We start from the raw sequence: 24,234 nt of genomic DNA on the forward strand, positions 1-24,234 counted from the left end.
GGATTCGCTTAAAGTAAATATGCTGCGGAAAAAACACTGGAAAATATTTCCTACGTGGAACGGTTAAAACACACTTTTCTCTGCCAATTTTTTTGTTAAACTGCGTAAAGGACATGCATAACAGTAATATAGATGTTGGTATCAATCATCATTCGCAAAATATTTGCGTACGAAAGATTAAAGAGTAATTGCTTCGTTTTTTTTATCGCTCTTTTTTATATCTTTCCTCTCAGGCTTTATAAAAATTTTTCGTCGTTTCATATGCGAAACTCGCCCTCGCGCACTATTTAGGATCGGATATAAACAAGTAAAAATGAGTCGGTGAAGTTTGAAAATAGAATTTTATTAGCTACGTAGCAAAATACCTATTTATTTAAATATTTGGCGTCACACGATTACCAGGCTAAGATCGTTTATATTAATATACAATATGTAAAATGTGCCATATTGGATATGGGCAGTGTCCGTGGTGGTACGATAAACTTAGACTTCAATACGAGATTCAGACGAATATAAATATATATTATTTTACATGCTAGAATAGAGTACGCTATAAAGGCACTTGCTTGAATAGTTATACATATATATATATATAAAAAAGAGAAGAAAACACATATGGCGAAAGAGAGGAAGCGCGAAGATAAAAGAGCGGGTAACGAGTGAGAGAAGGGTATATAAGGTGGCTCTCGGAGAAAGAAACTCTCTTATTCCGGGACGCGGAGTGCCCTCCCGGCGGCGAGGGGCGAGGAGGCAGGAAATAATGAAGACAAGACGTGGCTGCGGAACACGTTTGAGGCAAGAGGGAATCACAGGAGAGAGGGATACGTCCGTTCTCTTTATTTCTCTCGACGTCGTCGGACACGGATCGGACGATGTCGTCCTGAATTTCCGTTCCGTCGTCGTTCCGTTCGCAAGAGACATTACCGCTCTTTTCTTCCTTGTTATCAGAGAAACCGGAACCGGTGCAATTCCGGCGAGTTCGATTTTCCGTGTGTTGTCCGGAGATGCGACAAAATGTATCCCGCACAAATCGAACGCATTTTCATTGTCTCGGATAAGCATAGAGATCATTTCCGCGTGGGATCTCTAACCGTCGAGACCGGAACTCGATGAAATTGCATCGGTTTCAATCGCTGCTCGTAATGATAGTTTCGCTTCTGTTCTCGTGTAAAAAAAAAGAGGGAAAAATAATTGTGTATTACGTGTATATGTGTGTGTGTGTGTGTGTGTGTGTGTGCGTGTGTGTGTGTGTGTGTGTATGCGTGTGCGTGTGTGTACGTGTGTTCCGTGTGTAAACGGTGGCGCGCAACGTTTACGTGTTCTTTATACAAACTTGGCAGCGACTTATTCGGGATCTAAGATTGCCCGCCTTTAGGGTCTGTTTCTCGGGGCTCCTGAACTGCTGGCCTTCCTCTATGGTCACCATCCAGAAGCTGTACTGATTAGAATAGTAATGGCAGTGTCCTTTGGCGCCGTTGCACTCGATGAACGGTGTGGCGCGGAAGTCCTCCAGGCAGGAACCGGGACTCGACAGGGACTGGCCGCCGCCCTGGGAACCTGCGCCGGTATGCTGAAACACAAAGAAATTTTTCCGATAAACAAGTGCCGAAGTGGCCATTTGCAATTCCCAACATTCGAATGGCCCAGAGACATAATTTTGTCGAATCCGCATTTTCTTTGTTCAAACATTAAAAATTGTGAGTGAGACAACCGATTTATTGGCTGCTCAAATGTCATCGTCGAAACGCTGAGAAAGAGAGAACGTCTCGAATAAAATGGATCTTCCTTTCAGTGAGAGACAATCTTTACCTCCCGACAGCTCATAGGGATGAAGGTTTGCCTTATTTCGAACATGATTGATGTGAACTTTCTATGAACTGAATATAAAGCGAACTTGGGCGAGTTAGGAGAAAAGTAATTGTGTAACTGCGATAAAAACGCAATTTTGTGCGAGATACAGATTTTTTCGGTAAACGTATATTTATACATTATCAGTTAATTAATGTTTTTACGCTGTAATGAGAGATAAGCCTATAAATATGTTAAATCTTGTTTCGGTATAAATTCGGTCAATCAATTCGTTAATTTCTTCATGAAAAATAGTTATCATATATGTATCAGAAATTTTGTACACGTGAATAACAGCCGCTTTAATTTTATCGCGTTTCCATTTTACCTCTGCCATCGTTTTAATGTTTGTCAAAATTGGTACGGCGCGATCTAATTTATTTCATTATTTCTATATTAATGCTCTCTTCTATACCATTTTATATTTTTAAACTGATTTAAGATAATTGTGTGAATAATTTTGTTTGGCATTAAAAAATTATGTCCCTTATATTTTCATCGAAAGATAATATTTAAATGGAAAAAACGAGGTTACCTAGTTACCTTGTGTTGTAATTGTGTGCAGAGGGGGGAAAAAAGTTACTTACCATTACAAAACTATAACCGATCCAAAGACCGGTCCATCCCGCCGGACATTCTGGAATGCTTATCGATTGACTGTGTACTGCTATCACATTAGCCGGAACTTCGCACACCACGCATCTGTTCGCAGAAATCGCAAGTTTATTGTTTGGCGTTCAGAAAAATGTGTGTTAAACGAAAATTTTTATACGCAAAGAAGAGACAAGAGAGCTCTTATCTCATTCGCTAAGTGGCAATAGATAGAAGCCGGACGCGAGGAAATATTAATTTTTTGTTGTTGTCGCCGTTTCCTCGATAATCAATATGCTGTGCATATCGATTAGGCTTTAGCTACAGAAGCTGCGGTCCACTTGACGCTACAAATGCTTCGAAGCATTCCTCTTCTCTTTTCTTTCAATGAAGAAAGAAGGAGAAGAAGAATGCTCCAAAGCATTTGTAGCGTCAAGTGGACCGCAGCCAGAATCTTGCATATTTTTAAATCGATATATTTGATAACGCGTCAGCATCGCAATTAAACCTCGAAGAATATAAAAACATTGTTTTTAATTGGACTTTGACTTGATAAAAAATAAAAGACTTAATTGTCAAGAGATATGTGAGATTGAAGAAACATACTAAAGACATAATTATTAATAATAAAAATTAAACGTTGTCATCTTTTTACGAAATTTAACTCACAATTCTTACGACTGGAAGAACATTCAGTTTTGTTCTACATCTTGTGTAATTATCCTCTCCAAAAAAAAACGTTTTGCTCGCAATAAAAATCTAAGCGACATACAATATACAATAGTGAACATCGTAAACATACCTGGAGATATATTCTTCTATCGCCCTCTCCTCGACGGGCATCATGGGAATTGGGCTATTGGTAGACAGCCAGTAAGAACGATCATTGCGACTAGCGTAATGGCAGACGTTGTTGACGTCGCAAAACAGGAAAGGTATCGTCGAGAATTTTCTTACACACGAGCCGGCATAACCTGTTTCATAATAATTTATGGGACAAGTTTGATTAGTTTGCACCCATTAAAAAAATGGAATTTTATTATCATATAGCTCTACAAGTCGCCATTATCTCGCGATCGTGATATGACATTGAGGACGGAAGAAGAAAAAAACAAGCGTGACCTGTTTTTACTGAACGCAAACATGTATTAGCTTAAGCGATGCTAAATAGCTTACAATCGTGCAAAAATATGTGATGCGATGCATAATAAATTCGCTGAATAATGAATTTAAGTGTCTATTAATGCTCAAATATGAGCCGTAACAATTTAATCCAGATAATCGAGATTAACTGTGCAAATCTAATAAATCACCGACAAACTGCGTCCATGGAAAATCACAAAGTCGCGATAGATTTATAAATATAAATCTGATAAAATTATAACAAAAATCGAAACCCGTGGGCGAAACGAGGAAGAGAGATCTTCCTAAATATTATTTTCTTTCTGATTTCTTGCATTCCCAAGCAAATAAAAGAGTAAAACGTTATTCTAAAGATTGCGCTTTCTTCTAAAATAATTATTTTAGGTTTATTTTTAGACCGGATAAAAAAATCATACCGTTGAATATTTTTAATAAATAAAATCTTATTTTTTGTATAAAATACTAAAAAAATGCGAAGCTCACCTAAGTCCTGAGAGTGCGCTCTCTCGTCGCCGTCAGTGTAAAGCAAACTGTATCCCTCCCAGAGTCTAATATGACCCGGCTCGCAAATCGGGATGCTTTGACTTTGGCTGTGCTTGACCAGAAGGATACCGGTGAGATAGTCGGGTGTCGTCTCGCAGGGCGCGCCGGGCTCGCCAGTAAGTCCTGGCGTACCGACAGGACCTTGAAGACCCGGTAGACCGGGTACACCGACAGGCCCGGGCAATCCCGGTAGCCCGGGAGGTCCTGCTGGACCGATGTAACCTTGGGCGCCTTTAATGCCGTCTAAGCCGGGGAAACCGGACGGGCCCGGAAGTCCTTTCTCTCCTGATGGACCAGGCGATCCGGCCGGTCCTACGAAAAGATGTTTATAGTTTTAAATGCATCGTATGTTAAACAATATGATCGAATTCGAGTAATATTTTAAACATGTACATGCCAAATAAAATTTTATTTGGCACATTAGAATCTTTGTAGCGTATTTTTACGCACATTATATCTTGAATTACATTTGTCTATCGAGTTTTTACCAACATGTAAAATATATATATTTGTAAAAATTGTAGCTGTAAGCATACCAGGGTATCCGCGATCTCCTTTAGGTCCCATTGGCGGCTCGAGACAATCTTCACCCTTTTCTCCTTTCGCACCTATGTAGCCAACGGTACCCATCAATCCGACTGGACCAGGATATCCTCTATCACCTTTCTCGCCTAGTGGTCCAGGTAGACCATTTACACCATCCCAACCTCTTTCACCCTTTTCTCCTTGAGGTCCATCTAATCCACTTGGTCCTAAAATTGAATAACTAAACGGTCATATCGTTGTCCAAGAGATAATTATAATCAGATTTTCTTTGTCGTTTTAATACAGATAGAGAAATTCATTCACTTTAATCATGAAGCCATAATAAATATTAGATTGATATATTTATAATAATTACCTTACTTATTTATAATAATTGTTCAAATATTAAAGTTATCGTATATCTAATAAGAAAGTTTTTGTATATGTATGTTGTTTAAATATATACATATATTTATCTACAATATATTATTGAAATTAATAAATTCTCTCTCTATAGTTATATAAAACTTTTAGTTGATTAAAAATATAATAATTACATAAAATTAATAAAAATATAAGCACCTGGGAAACCGGGTTCTCCCTTCAATCCTGGGACACCGAATTGTCCAGGCGGCCCTTGATCACCCTTCTGACCTCTGTCACCAGATAATCCCGGTGCACCTTCGAGACCTGGAACTCCGTCACGTCCTGGTGATCCAGTTAGACCCGGTGATCCTTGATCGCCTTTTTCACCTTGTGGTCCAACTGGTCCGTAAGGACCAATGTCTCCCTTTGGTCCAGGCAAACCAGGCAATCCCGGTTCACCCTTCTCACCTGACCGTCCTGAAAATCCGTCTCTGCCGTGCTTACCCATTAAACCTGGCAAACCTTTTTCGCCCTTTATCGTAACGCCGGGAACTCCAGCAATACCAGGAGGTCCTAGTTCGCCTACATAAGATATACAATGTTTTATAAATATTGAAAAATATTAATAAAATTATTATATTACATATAGATAAAAAATTAATTAGTATAGTAAATATAGATAAATAATTGCAACATTCATATTTCTCTTGCGGTTTTTATTCTACATATTTGTGTTAGAATTTATTTATTTTTATTTAAAGCAACATTATACATAACGTGAATAAGAATGTACCTTTAGGTCCGGGAGCACCATGAGGTCCAGGAGCACCTTCGGATCCAATTGGACCTCGGTCACCCTTTTCACCATCATAACCAGCGATACCTATCAGACCTTGATCTCCTTTGTCTCCTTTGTCTCCAGAGTATCCAGGAATACCTGGTTCACCTTTCTCACCCTTAATTTGGATTGTAGGTCCCGGAGGTCCACGATCTCCCTTTTCTCCAAGTGCTCCAGGAATACCCGGCAATCCGACGAGTCCTGAAATTCGATTTTGTTTCATATGACCGAGTTGCTTTACGTATATAAATCTGATTTTTATATATTGATAAATTATTAGTAATTATCTTGTGTATATATTTAAAATACTAAAGGACTTTGTTATATATTATAGGATTTTAAAAATTTATAAAATTTCTTTTTATTTTCCATTAGTTTAAAGCAAAAAATATATGGAACTGATATAGATTAATAGCTTTAAATAAATTATTAAAAATTAAAAAATTTGCATTTTAATTTTATTATTAAAAATACATTTTTGCAACAAAATTATTTCTGTATCTCTTTAAATAAACATTTTATAAAGTGGTCAGAAATACCTTATTTTTCGGACTCAATATATCCTCTTGAGTAACTCAATATTGAATAAAATAATAATCCTATAACTCCTTTAATAGTTTACTATTGGATAAAATAATTTAGTAAAAAAAATACTGATTTACTTCACTTTATAAATCTAACACATTATTAATTGTAAAATAATGATACTTTTAACGGAAATAAAATTTTATTTTTCTCAAACAGCTACGTTTTCATATTTATGTTAGTATCACAATTGTGATCGATGGCATTTTACAAATTACCAAAAATCTGACATTGTGATTACCTGACAAACCGCGGTCGCCTTTAACACCATCGAGTCCAGGCCGACCAGGAGCGCCCATTTCGCCATCAACTCCAGAAAAACCAGGTGCTCCCTGTGGCCCGACATCGCCAACTTCTCCAGGAAGTCCATCTATGCCGGGCGGACCTGGTTCTCCGGATATACCCGGTGGACCCTAATAACAACAAAGAAAATGAAATTATAATTTTATTAGAAAAATCTCTATTATTTAATATTTTTTCTTTTTAGATTATGAACACTTACGTAATCGCCTTTTATTCCAGGGAATCCTCGTACTCCAGTATCACCTTTTTGACCTTGGAATCCTGGCGCTCCATGCCGACCCGGTACACCCGCGTCACCCTTTAATCCAGGTAATCCGTCACGCCCAATGCCTGGTCTGCCAGATTCGCCCTTCGCTCCATCGACACCATCTCGTCCCGGAGGACCTGTAGGACCTCGTATTCCAGGCATTCCTGGCTCGCCTTTCTGTCCTTTTTCCGAGACCTCTCCTGGCTCTCCTTTCCTTCCCTAATTGTACATAATTACATATATCAAATGATATTACATGTACACACGCACAAGTAATATAAATGTACCTACAAATATAATAGTATATATAATTACAAATATAATAGTATATATATATATAAGGATCATTTAAACGAAACATAGACGAGTTGTTGCGTCGTGAAAAGTAACGTCAATGGAGATGGCACACTTGCTTAAATATTAGGAGCGCCAATATATAGCACTATCAGAAACAGTATAGTATGTGTATTTATCTGTGTACATATTCTTATTCTGTCTTAAATTGCACTTCACTCAAACAGCTAATTTATGTTTCATTTGGACGATCTTTGTAATTAATAATATTTAATTGTAACTGAAAATATTTACCGTTGGGCCCGGTGGACCAGTATCGCCCTTAACTCCTTGATAACCGATGAGTCCTGGTAAGCCAGACGTACCAGGCGGTCCTAGATCACCTTTCAGCCCGGATATTCCAGGACGACCAGGCTTTCCTTCCATACCTGGTAATCCGGGGAATCCTGGCGAACCTTTGTCACCGCGTTCACCCTTTATACCTGTCAAGCCATCAGCTCCAGGTCTACCTGGACCACCAGGTAATCCTCGTCTGCCGGGATATCCTTTTGATCCATCGATACCTGGTTCACCGCGATCACCTTTCGTTCCCGGGAATCCTGGGAGACCCGCTCTACCTGGCTCTCCTGTTAATCCGGGCTCGCCTGTAAATTAAGTAATTAAATAATTAAATAATTCTTATATTGCTAAATTTAACAAATTATAGCTTTAGATCGTTCTTTCTCTTATTTATATAACGACATTATTGTATAAATATTCTTGCTTATTGCTGAGATATGAAATTCTTTCTCATGTCATACCTTTGATTCCATCCGCTCCTGGAATACCAGCAACACCTGGAGGACCAGGTGGACCAATTGGACCTGTATCTCCTTTCTCACCAGGTGCTCCTGGCAAACCATTGATTCCCGGTGCGCCAAAGTCTCCTTTCTCGCCAGCGAAACCTGGTAATCCCTGGTAACCGGGCTGACCTTCTTTTCCTGGTGGTCCAGGAAGACCTTTCTCTCCCCTTTCACCCGGAGGACCCGTTAGACCAGAACTACCTTTAACTGATATTCCAGGTTCTCCCTTGTCACCCTTTGGAGCCGGTGCACCCGGGAAACCTCTAGGTCCTTCTCGACCAAGTTCTCCTGGGAAACCCATAGGACCCATGTTACCCTTATCACCACGCGGGCCAGGTAAACCTCTTGGACCGACAGGCCCAGGAGCACCGATTGGGCCAATTGGACCGGGTGGACCCTAAGTTTTAAATTGCAACATTGTATTGTGAGATTATATCTCTTTACAGATAAATAACATAAGTTGATTGATTACTTATGTATTATTTAGTATTAGTTTATTATTTATTGTTACGACATATTATTAAGTAATTCATTTTATTTATAAAAAACACTTATATTTATTATATATAAAATATTGTAGTTTTAACGAAAAGAAACCTTTTTCCACAAGTTTTTTTTTTTCTTATTGATATACATACCGAGAAGCCTTGCAATCCTTTATCACCAGATAATCCATCCCTACCAGGTGGTCCAGGTTCTCCCTTGTCACCAGTTAAACCTCGATCACCTTTGAAGCCTTTCATAAGGTCAAGTGGCGGACATTCACCTGGTTGCAAAAACAATTGCAAGTATAATTGTCAGTGTTTATCCGTAAACATATATAACGTATTTTTAAAATATTTTTAAAATAAATATCACATAAAATGTTCTAAAGGATATTGACAAAATCTTACCAGGTTCACCCTTAACTCCGTACAAACCAGGCTCTCCTTTATGTCCTGAAGATCCTGGACGACCTGGTTCTCCGGATTCACCTTTTACACTTACCCCTTTATCTCCCTTGCGTCCAGGCGTACCTGGTCTTCCTGGAACGCCATCTTGTCCAGGGAAACCGCGATCTCCCTAAAAGCGACGAGTTTGTAATCTGACATATAAAAAAGATTTGCCAGGAAAATAGTAATTACTTTCTTAAAACTGACAGGAATAATTAAAAAGTTGATCTTACTGGAGTTCCTTTAAGCCCTGGGAAACCTTCGAATCCAGGTCTACCCTTCTCTCCCGGAGGCCCTTCTGGTCCCGGCGGACCTTGTCGACCAAACTCTCCTCGCGCTCCTTTATCACCTTTTTCTAGTTTGAGCATGCCCCATGTCACTGTTGCTGGGGTTCCGGGTGATCCTTGAGGTCCTGGAGAACCGGGTATACCATCTTTTCCCTTATTGAAAAATCGGTACATTTCTTTTTATTTGACAATTTGCAATTACGTCTGTATAATGTCTTTCCGTATTGGTTCTTCGTATTAGTATAATTAAATGTTTCAGATAGAAAATATTTAATATTAAGCAAAAATACATTAAAATTTGCTTAAAATCATCCTATAATTATACAGTACAAAAAGTAAAAGAAATGTTTTATTCTTTCTCTTTTTACAAGCTTACTAAAGGTCTGCTTTAGATGATTTAATAGACATTGGATTTTAAAATAGAACTTTACAATTTTATATGCCATGTATTTTAATATATATTTTATAGATATGTATATATTCTTATTTTATCAAATGTTTTTCGTATTTTATACGACCGCGACGTATAAAATTATAAGAATTCTATTCTGAATTATTTTTATAATTTGAATGTAAATGGTATGATTTGAACGAAATTATAATAGATTATCTAAAATGGACTTAATAAGTTAAATAGAAGCGAAGTGAAAAATATTTGCCAGAAAACGAATATTAATTTTGCGATGGTAGCACGGTTCATATAACGAATTATGTGCTATACATATACTTTTTACTTATGTATCATAGCATTATTTTTGGGGTAATCTTTTTTGAAATAAATCTTATCCAAATATATTCTTCCTATACAAATAAATTTAAAAATACACGATATAAAGTTAAAATAACATGTTGCAACTTATCTCTTTCTTTTTTAAATAAGCTATATTGTTTATTTAAAAAATATTATTTGCTTGCAAAATTTTTTATTTTAATGCTATTCAAGATAAAAAGGCAAAAAAACGTATATTATATCGACATGAAATATAAATACTTGAAATATAAATATTAGATATATAATTAGCTAAATAAATATTAGTAAAATCTGTATAACGAATTAATAAAAATAAAATTAACATACTGGCAGTCCCGGAGGTCCGATTGGGCCTGGCAAACCATCCACTCCAGGTTCCCCAGGGAAACCGCGTTCTCCGGGTGGTCCTCGAGGTCCGGTAAGTCCGGGTATACCATCCAAACCACGTTCTCCTTTGGCGCCTCGCAATCCCGGTAAACAATCTATACAACGACCGCCGATATCTCCTTTGTCTCCAGGATTTCCAGGAAGACCTGGTAAGCCGTCTCTTCCTGACGTTCCGGTTTCTCCCTTCTCACCGGGTGCACCCGGTGCTCCTGGAATACCATCTAGAGAGTCTCCTGGTCGACCTCGGACACCCACGTAACCTCGTTCGCCCTTTTGACCTTTCACCCCATCGAAGCCAGGCGATCCATCCATTCCTTTCGGTCCCTACGCCAGACATAATAATTTAATAATTATTTTAAGTAGGTATACTTAGTAACCAATATAATAATTGCAAGATTTGATCGTATACTGTATACTTTATTTACCATTATTGACAGTCCTTTCTCTCCTGGCGGCCCTCGTGGTCCCGCCGGTCCGGGTGGTCCATCAAAGCCACGTGGACCTGGACCTCCAGGAAATCCGGTCAAACCAGGCTCGCCCTTTCCACCTTTTTCTCCTGGCAAACCTTCTGGACCTGGAATTCCAGACAATCCGGGACCTCCTTGTAAACCTATAGGACCTCTTGGTCCTGGGTCTCCTGGAAAACCGTCTGTTCCTCGTGGCCCGGTAGGTCCTGGAAAACCACGTGGTCCTTTCGGGCCTGGTGGTCCCGGTCTTCCTTTACCACCCTAGAATGCAATTTTCAAAATAAAATTTTAATTTTAAATGACTTTTCTAACTTAATTTTGCATATTTACGTAAACGTCACATAATTAAAAATAATATATTATAAAAATTGTTGTATTTAATGGTATATATTATTCTAAAAAAAAAAGACTTACTCCTGGTGGCCCAGGAGGTCCTCGTAAACCTGGAACACCCATCGGTCCATCTCGACCGGATTCTCCTTTCTTGCCGTGTCGTCCACTAAGTCCTTCCAATCCGTCAATACCTCGATCACCTTTTCGTCCAGGAGGTCCAGGAGGTCCAGAGAAACCATCTCTACCCTAAAACAAAAAAGATAAATTATTTTTCTAAAATTTGATTTAATAATATAAATTTATTTAATTAAAATTATATAAAAAGTTTTATATGTATAATGTATATACTATGTACTTACACGAATGCCTGGAGCTCCTGGAAGACCTTTTTCTCCTTTATGACCTGACCCTCCGGGTATGCCATGATCGCCTATGAATCCAGGTTCTCCTTTTAGTCCTTCCAACCCCGTTTCACCCTAAATGTTACTCCAGTTAGAGAGTATAATATAAAATTCTGTATGTAATAACATGCAAAAAAAACCGATAATATTTTCCTACATACTTTATCTCCTTTTAGGCCTGTGTCTCCGGGCGGACCCGTTATGTCCGAGACTCCTTGAAACGGCATAATAGGCGCTGTCGAACCTGGAGGTCCCGCATCGCCCTTCTGACCTTTGTCCCCCTTTAATCCTTCAAATCCAAGACCCATGTTTCCTTTTTCTCCTTTCGGACCTAGTATGCCAGGGCCACCCTAGATTTACATATAATATCGTATAATGTGTTGAAATATTTTGAAAAGAAAACTACATTTTAATAAATTTGATACTTACGTAGGGACCTCGTTCACCCTTCGGGCCAGACGGGCCACGGTCTCCCTGAAAACCGGGGGGACCGGGAGGGCCTCTCACACCGTCGTTACCAGGTTCACCCTTTTGTCCCTGCGGGAAAGAACCAGCGTACGCTGACTGACCCTTGTCTCCCTTAGGCCCAGGCAGACCCTTAAAACCGCGAGGTCCTGGTTCTCCGGGTATACCATCACGCCCACGTTCACCCTAAAAAGAAACACAATATATAAATTATGACATTAATAATCTAACAATGACTTATAATTACTTTTAATAAAGTTATTATAGAATAACTGTGTCAGATGATAATCCTACATATGAATTGTTTGTAGTGTCCCTTCAATTTTATAACGTCCATATTTTTATATCTAAAGCATGAATACCTGATAAAATAATTAATAGATACAAATTATTCAAATTAAGAAACGTAATTATATTAAAATCTTAATGACTTCTGAAAAATACTTACGTCCGTTCCGTTGCAGCCGTCACGACCGGACAAGCCTGGAGAACCTGGAGATCCTTGTACTCCAGGCACGCCGTTTATACCAGGAAAACCAGGCATACCCATTTTTCCCTTTAATAACGTGAAATCATTCTTTTTTAGCAAAAGTTTAGGCTTTAGACATATTATAACATCATGATGATACTAAAAATATACGTACTCTGTCACCTTTCGCACCGTGCGGACCTTGCGGACCGGGATCTCCCTTCTCACCTTTGGGTCCTAGAAGACCTTCTGCTCCAGGAAATCCCCGTTGTCCTTTGGGACCTTGCGGTCCCATTATTCCTGGTGGTCCCTTGAATGAGAATATCATGATAAATTAAGCAGTCAGCACTTAAAACTCTAAAAGTCACATATAAATATGCTATTAATAAGCTTTCGAGTTATAAGAACATTTTTTTAACTCGTGCATTATGCACAATGTCTACTTTATATCTCCAATCTTTCTCTATTTTCTTTTTTATTCTACGAGAAAATTTTTCGAAACAGATGAAAACATTCTTATGGACAATATGGACCAAACATGTAGAAAGATTGCGTGCTAATTGATTAAAAGGCAAGATAAAATGCATTGCATATTTGAATATTTTAACTGTCATTTTAACATCTTCGATATTCTATTGTTAATCCTCGAAAACCAACCCGCGAGCCCTTCTCGGCGAAGCACTTGGGTATGCAGCATCCTGATCCGGTACAGTTTCGCGGTGCTCCGGGCATCGGTACCACTTGGTAATTGCTCGGATAATTCTCGTCAGCTCCAGCGGCAGCGTAACCCCCGTAACCACCATGACCACGCCCACGACCGCCACCATAAGCGTCATCGCTTCCACGACCGCCGCCGCCGTAAACTTGTCCACTTCCGCGACCGCCGCCATAAGCGTCTCCGCCTCCACGACCGCCACTGTAAGCTTGCCCACCTCCACGACCATAGGAATCCGCACCTCCCGCACCATGACTTCCTCCGTAACTACCGCCATAAGAATCACTGGAACCTCCTGCTCCTCCTCCTCCTCGTTCGCTTTCACCGGCACCTAAAAGCACCAATTGCGAACGATTAAAATTATCCGAGCAATTTGTTGAAAAAATAAATTGAATAAAAATGCAAATCTGTGTATGTAACACTCCTGAAAACATTTATATAAATTTGTATATATATCTGCGTTATACAAACATATTGCTTTGAATTAATTGATATCGAAAACCAGAGAAAGATATAGAAAAAAAAAACATTTCTATCAAAAGAGTTAATTTAATTTTACAATATTTTTGTATAATTTTTTTTCTATAATACTAGATACGATTTAAAACGATTTAAAAAATTGAATTTTTCTTATATCGATTTTAAAGTGTAAAATAAAATAATCCGTCATAATTTACGAAGTTAAGATTGATTACCGCTGTATGTATCGTAATCGCCGTGGCCATCGGGATAGCCGCCTGGTCGGTTTTCGTCAGTTCCGTATCCCGACGCGCCGCCGCTGTCAGGATACCTGTCGTAGCCCTGCGGTGCCCGATCGTAAGGCGATCGGCCCGAGGAAAATTGACCGTGAGGATCGCTCCTGTTCCTATAGAGCCAGTGCCGAGTCCTTTCATCGGGACTGTAATGACCAGCCGTGTAACTGCCGTTCCGCCTTTCCGCATCCTCGTATCCTAGACATGCCAATCAGCAAACGTAATGTCGGAATTCCTGGATGGACTGTTTCCGACATTTATCCCCATTATGAATACTACCAAATTTTAGGGAACGAAAGAATGATTCGTTGCACGCGACGAAAATTGATAGTCCGCTCGAAGACGCGAATTGTCTGCACGAAACGGTATTAGAGGCATACGTATTCCGTTTCTTGATATCTCTACAAACACATATAGCTCTAATACAAACGTATTTTCTCCATATAAAATATTAATTAACTCAATAACGTGTTCCTTATTTTTTAACTAGATGTATTAAAAAAATCATCGTGAATTTTATCGCGAAATTGTCAGACGCGACGGTATCCCTATCGCAAAATCTGCAGCCTAAGTTTTCACGTTGCCGTGTGAGCATAAGGATGCTGGATGGGAAAGAAGGAACGTAATTATTGTACTTCCTCCTATTTCTCACATAAATCATAGCAGCGAAAAGCATGAGGCGGCATGTTGTCCAAGTACCTTCGTTGTCCGTGATGAACCCTCTGTCTAAATTCCATCCGGACGAACTGCCGTAGTCGTCATCGCTGCCGTTTGTAGGCTTCCCAATATCACCTCGTTCCAGCGGCACGACCGGCGGCGGATTCGGCCATGATGTGTGATTATATTGCTAAAACAAATATTCGGGGGATGAAAAGCTCCGTAAATGGAATTGGAAAAGTGCCGGAGCACACCGGCGCGATCAATAAAACGCGATATCAACGTTCGTGCTAAGGGATACAGGTGTGCGCGGTGAAACTGAGTTACAAATTGTTGTTTGTCGAACTTATTGAGTAAAATGTGTTCGGACAATAATACTGCGATTAACGGTATATGATGAAACAAAGCATGATCAGGATTGAAAAATCTATTTTCTAAAGCATCGTGTTATGAAACACTCTGTACGACGATGAATGACCGCGGTTGATATTGAAACCAACACTTTCTCGTTCGACGACTATTTTTCAATACTTTCTGACCGACAACGCAGAAAGCACAGAATTGGGTTTTGAAGAGGGTATATCGAAAATACACAAGTTTTATTGTAATAAATTTGTTTCATAATTTTCCATTATATGAAAAACTTGTTAAAGAAGAAATAGAAGAATAAGTTTAACATTTTACCGGTGAAAATTGTTGGGAAGATTAATCGACTTCGATGATTATATTAATTCATATTTTGTTCAAGATATTACAATTGTTACAGAGTGTCTGAAACTTTGCATTCAGAATCAATTTTAAATCGCTCAAAGAATCTTTTATCACGCGAAAAAAAGTAAATATCATGCGTATTTTAATTTATTTCTATATATGACTTTAGATATTTATGTGTTTTTTTTTTACATAAATCAAGGGATGTAAATTTAAATTATAAATGCATTCAATATCGCTCGTAAAATTTATAACAGAAGACATATCTTCTCCTTAATTTGCAGAAGATTCAGCAACGAGACTGTTCCCAGTTCCCACAAGCTCATACGAATAATGGTAATCGTATAACGTTAAAGTTGAATCCCCGCGTGCGCTTATTAAATGGCATTCTTCCGTAGATTTATAGATATGCGTTTCACGACACAAGCGGCGTGGCCGTAAATTTTTAACGAGCTCGCATTTCGTGTGGCCAAGATTTACGCTTTATCCACCGAGTGCATTGTTCTTACAGCCTCCATGGCCAAACGATACGATGGTACAAAAAGAGCTGCTTTATCGACCGTTTGTACGAGCCTGGAGAGAAGATAAAACCCGCCATATAGCGTTAGTGGTTACTTCTAATGTCCATCGTATCTTTCTTCCTTCATTTCTTGCGCTTAACGGCCATTAGCGGCAGGATTAATTATGTTATCAGATTGGGAACATTGTTGAAAATCACATTTTACAATCGGAAAAACATTAACGCTTAGTTTGGATAATTTTAATAGAAACGAATAGTAAAAAAATATATAATAAAATTGTTTCAATCAAAAATTAATTAACTAGATTTTGATTAACAAATTATAATGGTTACGCGAGTTGCTGTCTCTTAATATCTACTTAGTTTCAAGGATTATGTTTGCAACAAAATTATCTAAAAAGAACCTAATAAATTAATAATTATTTTATATTATAATTAGTTACTATAATACATATATTACTTCCATATATACATTATTCAATTAACATCTAATTAATGAATTAATTAATAAAGATATAACACATTTTTTAGCTTTTTTGCATAATAATTATTTTCAGTTTTCGACCGCATCGCGGCATTTAAATATTACGCGGCATTTAATATTAAAAAATAGTCGAGTCAAAATAGCGAATTTATTTTATTCAAAATTTAAATTATATATTCCGTGTGTCGAGTCTTCATATTTAACATGAAAAAGAAATGGAACACAGATTTGCGTTTTCTCCTGCAAAAAACCGTCGTTTCGCAGCGTCGCAGCGAGCGCGTACAGATTTTGCGGTGAATGCGTCATCGTTTTCCCAGAAAGTCATTGTCTTGCCCTCGTTTTCACGTTTTTGTCCTTTTTTTTCGTATTCCCGAGGATGGCACGCGCTGACAGGAAGCGCAGGGAGATAGTCGGTTATCGTTCCGAGATGACGTACCGCCCTCGGAGTGGCTGCGCGCGTCTGTGCCGCACATGCACCACGTACGGCGATAGAGAGAAAACGACGATAGCGTCCTTTTAAAATTTCATTCATCTACGCGCAACCGTGAGACGTGAGACTCGAAAGAACGACCGACGTGTCGCGTAGACGCGACAGATCACTAAAGCCCAAATCGAATGATGAATCGCGAGCGCGAGTTGAAATTTTTTATCAAATCGTACAGCAACCAAAAACCTCGTGTGACAAGGATTGCAGTTAATAATCACTCCGTTTGCCTTTTATTCCCAGACTCGAGCTTTATTTTCGATTTTAGATGTCGCGGTACAAAATAAATCCTGCGCATATATCAGAAAAGTAGAACTTCAAAGTGGCATTATTTATTATCCTCGAATTTCTTATTTAAGAAAAGCCGAAAATCAAAGAGAATATTTAAGAAGAAGAAAGAGAAGAAAAATCTGTAATTTAAAAAAAGTCAGGGATGAAAACGAGTCGATTCCATTCTCGTAAAAGAAATCGTGCTTAAACATTTTCTTATTGTAAAGCGTCGCGAATTAAGATTATTCCTGTCAAATTATCATAGATTAATCTATTCATTGAATATTAATCCTGGATCTAATTTCTATTCAATTGAATTTGATCCATCCAAGTCCGATGATATAGAGGTTCGCCTTGTACATCGCGTCAAAGCGTATACAATCGTATTCTCTCTCCCTTTTCCCCTCCCCCTCCCTCCCTCCTTCCACCCTTCTCTCTCTTTGTCTTTCTCTCTCTATCAATACAATCAATTTCGACTTATTGCAGGCTCATATGTCATTACGCTCGCACAGATCGTGCAAAAGGGGAAGCAGAAATCGAAGCCGCGCGCGGAAATTACTCGTGTCGGCCGGTAAACTGCAGGAAAGCGACGAGAGGGTGGAGGTTTCGTCTCAATGATAAACCCATCGTCCGACAATGGATCGACCGCACTATAGATAGAACGCGGCGCATCACGCTGCGAATCTGCAAACCGTGAAATTATCCTGCCCAGCGCTACACGATTCACGAGTTATGCAGATGATAACTCAGTCCAGGTCGAAGCTGATGCCGGATGATGCGCGGATTAGAGGGCCGTTTAGCACTTTCAATCTTGCAGGATATGAATCGCGCGCGACAAGCCCTTTTCTTATATTGTGAAGTATGTGTGAAAAGCGCCGGAGCAAACGGATGGAATATGCTTTACAAATGCAATTTTTTGATAAGATTTTATATATAATTTGTTTAGTTAATTATCTTTAATTGGAATTCAATTCGTTGCTCTAAAAACGTTCTAAATTCCAAATAAATTATAAAAAAGATGTTAAAAAAATTATGAAAAAAAATTGCAAATACAATAATAATCGTAGAGACGTACAATATTGAAAATTAATAAATATTAATTTTATAGATATATATTAAGAATTAAAAAACCATGAAGAGAGAAAGTAGATTTTCCTTAAATAAAGAAATTCGGTTTCGAATTCATCGAAACCACGCGATTGCTAGGAAATTTTGTATTAAAAGAAAGTTAATACCAAATACCTTCATTATCGAAAAGAAACTTTCTTTTGCGTTCGGAATTTAAAAAACGTAACAGCATATTTTCGCGTTAACCGAAGGGGTCCCACTTGCCGTGAAAAAGCGGTCCAAGTCGAAAATCACGCACATTAACTTCGCAACGCATGACGCAACTCGATGACCAGGAGGTCGGGTTAACGTCCCTCGAGCGAAATCAAGGCTCCGATACTGATCGATTTGCAACCATTACATCGACGGCTGACGACGGACAGGACGGCAGTCGAGAAACCGTTGACTGAAGAAGCAAACGACCCTACGAGACCAGCTGATTGAAATTCGCTCGTGCGAGGAACGATGCTCCGCGACGCTCTCGCCAGCAATTTCGTTTAATGAAACGCTTAACCCAATTCTCTTATTTTAGATACGAGATATCTTTTCGTGACGGTTCAAGAATTGTCCCTTTTATCGCCTATCTCGGCCGGCCGCCTTCGTGAATCCGCGATTACGCAACCGCGGAGTACATTGTGACCGACCGCGTTGACTGCGTGTCCCTCCTTCTGTCCCCCACCCTCCCCTCACCGACGACCTTCTTCTTCGTCGTCTCTTCTTCTCGTCTCGGTTCTTCTTCTTCTTCTTCTTCTTCTTTTTCTGTACCGCGTGTCTCGGTCCGCCCGCCCGCCCGCTCTCTTTTTCATCTTTCGCCGTCACATTCGAGTCCGGCGTGCTTAACGACCGCGGCCGACGCTGACGTTAACTCTACGTGGGACGGGGTATACGCTAATTCGTTACTCGAGATTTTTTCTGATCCCGAGGCGGCACCACGGCACCACGCGTATTCATGAGCATAAATGCGCGGCGGCGCGGTCGGATGACGGGATTCCGATGCGTCCGCCGATTTTAATCTGCCTCGTTGAAGCAAGCGGGAATTTTATCGGGGACGCCGCGCGCCGTATAGAGAGGGACGCGAAGAAATTTGCAATTTAATTAATTAACAACAAGTCGAAGTTGCCGATATCCCGGACCTGTTGACTTTATAAGTAGTAAAATGTTGATCGTGATTCTTATGTAATACTTTGTGATAAAAAGTCCCAAACTTCCTGTTAATCTTCGCTGAATCTTTAATGAATCTCTTTCTCGGAATCTTTTCTCCGGAAATTGCATATTAATATCGATTAAACTTTTTAAGAAAGAAAAATAAAAAGACGAAAATTACAAACATATAGTTTGTAATTTTCAATATTAATATCAATAGCAATTAAATCGCGAGTCCTCTAGATATTTCTTGTTCTCGTAATTTAATTCATCGAAAGCCAAATCTCAAATATTTGCCGTGCTCCGACGTCACAAGCAATCGCTAATTCCACCGTGTCGCACACAGGCTACGCCTACATACGACAAAATCGATCAGCGAGATTCGTGTTTTGCGCAACGGGAAATCTCCCCCTTCTCCCACCCCCGTGTGTGTTTTACCACGCGAGAAATTTTCGAGCGAAAGAGAAATCGCCGCGCGCGAGTAATGGAAACGGGGAACGCGGGGGGAAAAACAGGTGCTGGACGAGGGGAACAGATGCCGTTTTATCCCGGTGCGCCCCCGCGGGGCCACCGACGACGAGTCTGCGAGTCTCGGGGAAATCAAGTCTCCCGAGCGCGCTCAATTGCGCCGACTATTTCCAGTAGTGACTAAGCTGGCTCGCGTGCACGGTGCGTGTACACACGTGCGCGTACGTGGCGGTGGTAATAAAATTACAGCGAGCGAGCGCGAGCGCAGTTACGGCGCCGTAGGCGGACTGGTCAGTAAGAGACGACTGCCCTATTTCGGATCTAACACCTTCCCGTTCTCTCCCGCCGCCGCCCGAGGAGGTGTAAAAGAATCGCGGAGGGCCCGTAACGAGATAGCGGGGGATCTCCCGGACTCCCGGAGTGCGATAGTGAATCGTGCATCGCGGATCTTTATTGATTAATCTATCTTTGGAACGATCCGCATTATCTAGGTTTACGAGAGATTCATCTCGACAGATTAGAATGTCTGTTACCGCTTCTAGGTACTCTGTGGAATGTTTGAATAGCTTCTCGTATGTTTAATAGAAAGCCGTTGGAATGAGCAAAAATTCGTTTACATCGTTTTTCACATCATTTACGAATTTTACGGATCACGTGTATTATCGTAAAACTATCCATTAGTCCATAGTTTATTATAAATTCGTGTAAACATCACGTAGACAGCATGCAGAGACACCCTGTTGACGTCACTTTATGAACAGAACCCCCTGATGCTTCCTACTGTGTTATTTAGCTGCGGTCGAGCGTTCCGAGGAACTGGGTCGAAGAAAGGTTGCGAAAGGGCGGCGCGAATAGATATGACAGAGGAGGAATCTGGTGGTCGGGCGTTACCATTGCCAACAGCGAAAGCGAATAAGTGACTTATGTAAATCGCACGAGGTAGCGTGAGCGATTAATTATATCACAATAATTTTGAATAATTCGCAGTGTTCAAACAATGTACATCTTCTAACAACTGTATACAGGAAGGCTTCGTAACAACAAATTGTTGGTGCCTTACCTTGAGATTGCACTAAAGATATTGTTATTATTATTTGATGATTTAAAAAATTTTTAAGGTAACTGAGTCTTAGAAAATTTCAGTGTTTCTATAAAAATGTTAACGAATTATTGCACGCGCTGCTTGCGTCTCATTCAGTAAACAGTGAAGGTCGTCCGTACTGATATATCTTGATTTTAATAGTTCTAATAATATTTTCGATCTGATATAAATAATATTCTTGGAGCAGATTGATAAAAAATTATTGATACAAACTTATTTTTAAAAAAATTTATTGTATCTCTTATTATATGTCTGTTATATCTATAATCTATATCAAACAGTTAGATATTAGATTGCATTATCGAATAACAGATAAACGAATCTAATCGATGTCGTTTGTTTCGTCTTCGCGAATTTCGTCATCTCTATAAGCGCGATGTGCAAGAAACCAATTAGCGCAGCCCGAGTTAGCAAAATCCTGGTCACTTTTATTACGTCCTCCACAATCACCGCTATATTTGTCGCACGCCTTGGTAATTTTCCATAAAATGACTCTTATCGCCGAGTAGTAACACGCTTAAAATACAGACCCCGCCACTTACACGAACCTTCCCCCTCTCCGCTTCTCTCTTTTATATGACATTTCACGTACGAGCGAAATGCAATGCGTAAAGTATTCGTTTTCGTATCCGAATCCGTACGCGTAAGAGATCCCGAAATTGTCAAATGAAGTAACAAAAGGCACATACACACACACACGCACACACAGAAAAGCTTACGACTTCAATTATAGCGCAAAGACAACTGAATTAAAGTTTGATCATCGTTGCTCATCCTTCGTTACTTCACGCGCATCGTCCGCAGGACGTGACAATTTTTTATAAATATCTCTCTATCGTGGGGAAAAAAAAAGAGAACGTGCGTGGGTGCGCGTGTACGACGATTGTGATAAAATATCTCTTCGTAGGTTCGACGTTCTCAAACTACGCACGCGCTTCCAACCACAGCGAGTTACGATCCGATAGACTGAAATGCGATCCCTTTTCGATCCCTCGGAATTAGCTTCTCTCAGCGAACAACAAATCGTAACGCGAGCGCGCCCGTAACTTGGGTGCACGTGCCATGCCGCAACAAATGTACCAGCTACGCGCGTCCACGTCGGAAGCGCGTGCATCGAGCGGAGACGCGAGACACACGCTGATGAATGGACCAACGAAATAATCCGCGAGCAACAAGTCGAACCGGTCGCGCGAGCACGTACCTGCAAGATCGCAGGTACACGCGTATATATCGACGTGAAAACAACGTGCCCAAACACTACGTTCGCGACTCTTGGCTTCGATGGCGCGACGATTCTTCCTCGCGATCGCGCAAGAGCGATTTCGACAATGTAATTAAAACCGCACCAGAGCGCGAAGAATCAGGCGAGCGCAGCACTTTAAAAATATTTTTTAGACTTAAGATAAAAGTTACATTATTTTTCCTTCTCGGGGAAGATAGACAAGCGTAAAAAGAGTACGAGAAAAAATACTGTTCTATCAGAACAACGGCATTTGATAATTCCACAAACACTCGCGAGTTAATAAAAGTGGACCAGAAATTTTTACGTACCCCATTAACAATCCCGGCCAGGAAAACTGCGGATGCGACGAATCTGAAAGCAGAATTGCGCCGGGATATTATTTCGATAAACTGTGTAGATGCGCATTGGATCACGCGAAGGAAATAGGCGGAGTAATAAAGAGGAATGGAAAAGCCGCAAAAATAAAAATAGAAGAGATCTTCATTAAAAAAAAAAAAATTTCGCGTCAACGTCACATTTGATTCTTTCGAAAATAAATTCTAACAATTTTAAAAGTTACATTTTTGCGATGTTACTTTAAAAATACACATTCCGCATATCTTTTGAGTAGAACTGATGTTAAATTCGCGCAAATATATGTGAAAAAGTCAAAGTGCAAAGCGAACGATTTCGTAAGGAGCCGCTCTATCTCGCGGAGATTCAACATCATTGAGACAGGAAGAGAAGTAAATATTCATTACCGCGGAGGTAAAGAAACTTGACACACAGAAATAAAAAGAAAAAAAAACTCGCGCGAGCGAAATGAAGAAACACGGAAGGCACGGCGGGCGCACGATTCGCGACGGCATCAGAAGCTGCATCGAGAGGACGATCTCTCGCGCGCCTGCGGGTTCACCTCTCGCGGTCGTCCTTGGGGGGGTCCTCTCACCTTTCCGCGGAAGCTCGCGCGCAACAGGGGTGAAACTATCCCCTCCGTGGGAACAGAGCGAGATCGGCGCGGTCGCGGCCCGTTTCGGCGACGGGCCAAAAAGCAAAAACGAATCGCGAGGGAAACACCAAGCGAACGAAGAAAGAGAGAAGAACGAGGAAGAGGAAGAAGAGGTAATGAGAGGACGAAGAGGAAGCGGCGCGGCGGCCCGTACAGAAATCGGGTCGAGGGAAGGAATCGGAGTAACGCGACGGAATTTTGGGGAGAGAAAATGAGATCAAGAGGAAACTCACCGCAATCCCAACCGGGTCATGTCGACCTCCCTATTCCTCGATGGGTCTAGGGAGCCGAGAAGCACCAGGCCGAAAGCACCGAGCACCGCACAGACAGGCAGTCACAAAATATCGCGCAGAACCGGGCACCGAGCAGACCGATGGTGTATGCGGACCGTCCCATCCAGGGAGGTCTCTGAATGGACTCCGGGTGGAGGGAAGGAAGGAAGGTGGAGGCGGCGGTCGCGCCGAGCCACGCCAGCTAGAATTCCTCCGCCGAAAGGACCGGGGCCGAGAAGAGAGTGCCTTCTCTCGGGCCTTCCGCGACGGGCGACGTCGCGCGCGCTCACTCGCTTCGGCTCGCTCGTTTTCCCCGACGTTGACGGGGGATCGCCCCTCCGCCCCCTCTCTCCCTGTCTTCTTCTCTCGCTCCTGCGAGGAAGAGGGCGATCGCGGTCTCCTGCCTGGCTGCCTCCGGTTCAACTCCGGGTCCGCGAGACGGGAAGAAGAAGAAGAAGAAGAGGAAGAAGCGGGCAAGGAGGCGAGCGAGGGAGTGCGCAAGAGGAAGGGGAGGAAGGAACGAACGAACACGGAGTGTTCGTCTCTCCAGGGTTGGTAGGGGAAGAAGAAACAACTGAAGAGAGAAAAGAAGAAGGAGGAGGAGGAGGAGGAGGAAAAGAGGACCAAGAGAGGAGTAGGAGGAGGCGGTGGAGTACCGCTGGCCGGCTCCGAGCCGAGCGTTCGCTCGCGCGGTCGCGCGT

The 24,234-nt window shown here is 40.7% G+C and overlaps 2 protein-coding genes across 2 annotated transcripts in view; one reads left to right on the forward strand and one right to left on the reverse strand.

The window, feature by feature from the left end:
* Positions 1-322: 322 nt before the first annotated feature.
* On the reverse strand, positions 323-24,036 carry Col4a1 (Collagen type IV alpha 1). The gene is made up of 27 exons (XM_071712784.1): positions 23,495-24,036; positions 22,582-22,624; positions 14,784-14,931; positions 14,028-14,282; positions 13,275-13,663; positions 12,793-12,927; positions 12,597-12,704; positions 12,113-12,334; positions 11,845-12,033; positions 11,642-11,758; positions 11,364-11,528; positions 10,908-11,210; positions 10,423-10,806; positions 9,291-9,497; positions 9,019-9,187; positions 8,764-8,891; positions 8,084-8,522; positions 7,578-7,927; positions 6,942-7,208; positions 6,681-6,852; positions 5,810-6,055; positions 5,233-5,598; positions 4,662-4,877; positions 4,066-4,437; positions 3,242-3,413; positions 2,436-2,550; positions 323-1,570 (listed from the first exon to the last, which is right to left on the reverse strand). The coding sequence occupies exons 1-27, from the start codon at positions 23,512-23,514 to the stop codon at positions 1,313-1,315; spliced, it is 5,955 nt and encodes a 1,984-aa protein (XP_071568885.1). The 5' UTR covers positions 23,515-24,036; the 3' UTR covers positions 323-1,312.
* Positions 20,119-24,234, forward strand: part of LOC139776243 (uncharacterized) — a 59,011-nt gene continuing 54,895 nt past the window's right edge. Inside the window, exon 1 of the mRNA XM_071712786.1 lies at positions 20,119-20,218. The gene's annotated coding sequence lies outside the window, so the exon portion shown is untranslated. The remainder of the gene's footprint in view (positions 20,219-24,234) is intronic.

The sequence above is a fragment of the Temnothorax nylanderi genome, unplaced genomic scaffold (assembly GCF_030848795.1).
Source record: "Temnothorax nylanderi isolate EJ_2023f unplaced genomic scaffold, tnyl_v1.0 TNYL_tig0115_pilon, whole genome shotgun sequence".
Classification (NCBI taxonomy): Eukaryota; Metazoa; Arthropoda; class Insecta; order Hymenoptera; family Formicidae; genus Temnothorax; species Temnothorax nylanderi.

Coding starts and splice junctions, on each gene's coding strand:
- Col4a1 (XM_071712784.1), bottom strand. CDS start 23,514: ATGACCCGGTTGGGATTGCG. Junction 14,932..22,581: donor TGGCCGGGATTGTTAATGGG/GTACGTAAAAAT, acceptor TATTTGTTTTAG/CAATATAATCACACATCATG. Junction 13,664..14,027: donor CGATTACGATACATACAGCG/GTAATCAATCTT, acceptor TGGTGCTTTTAG/GTGCCGGTGAAAGCGAACGA.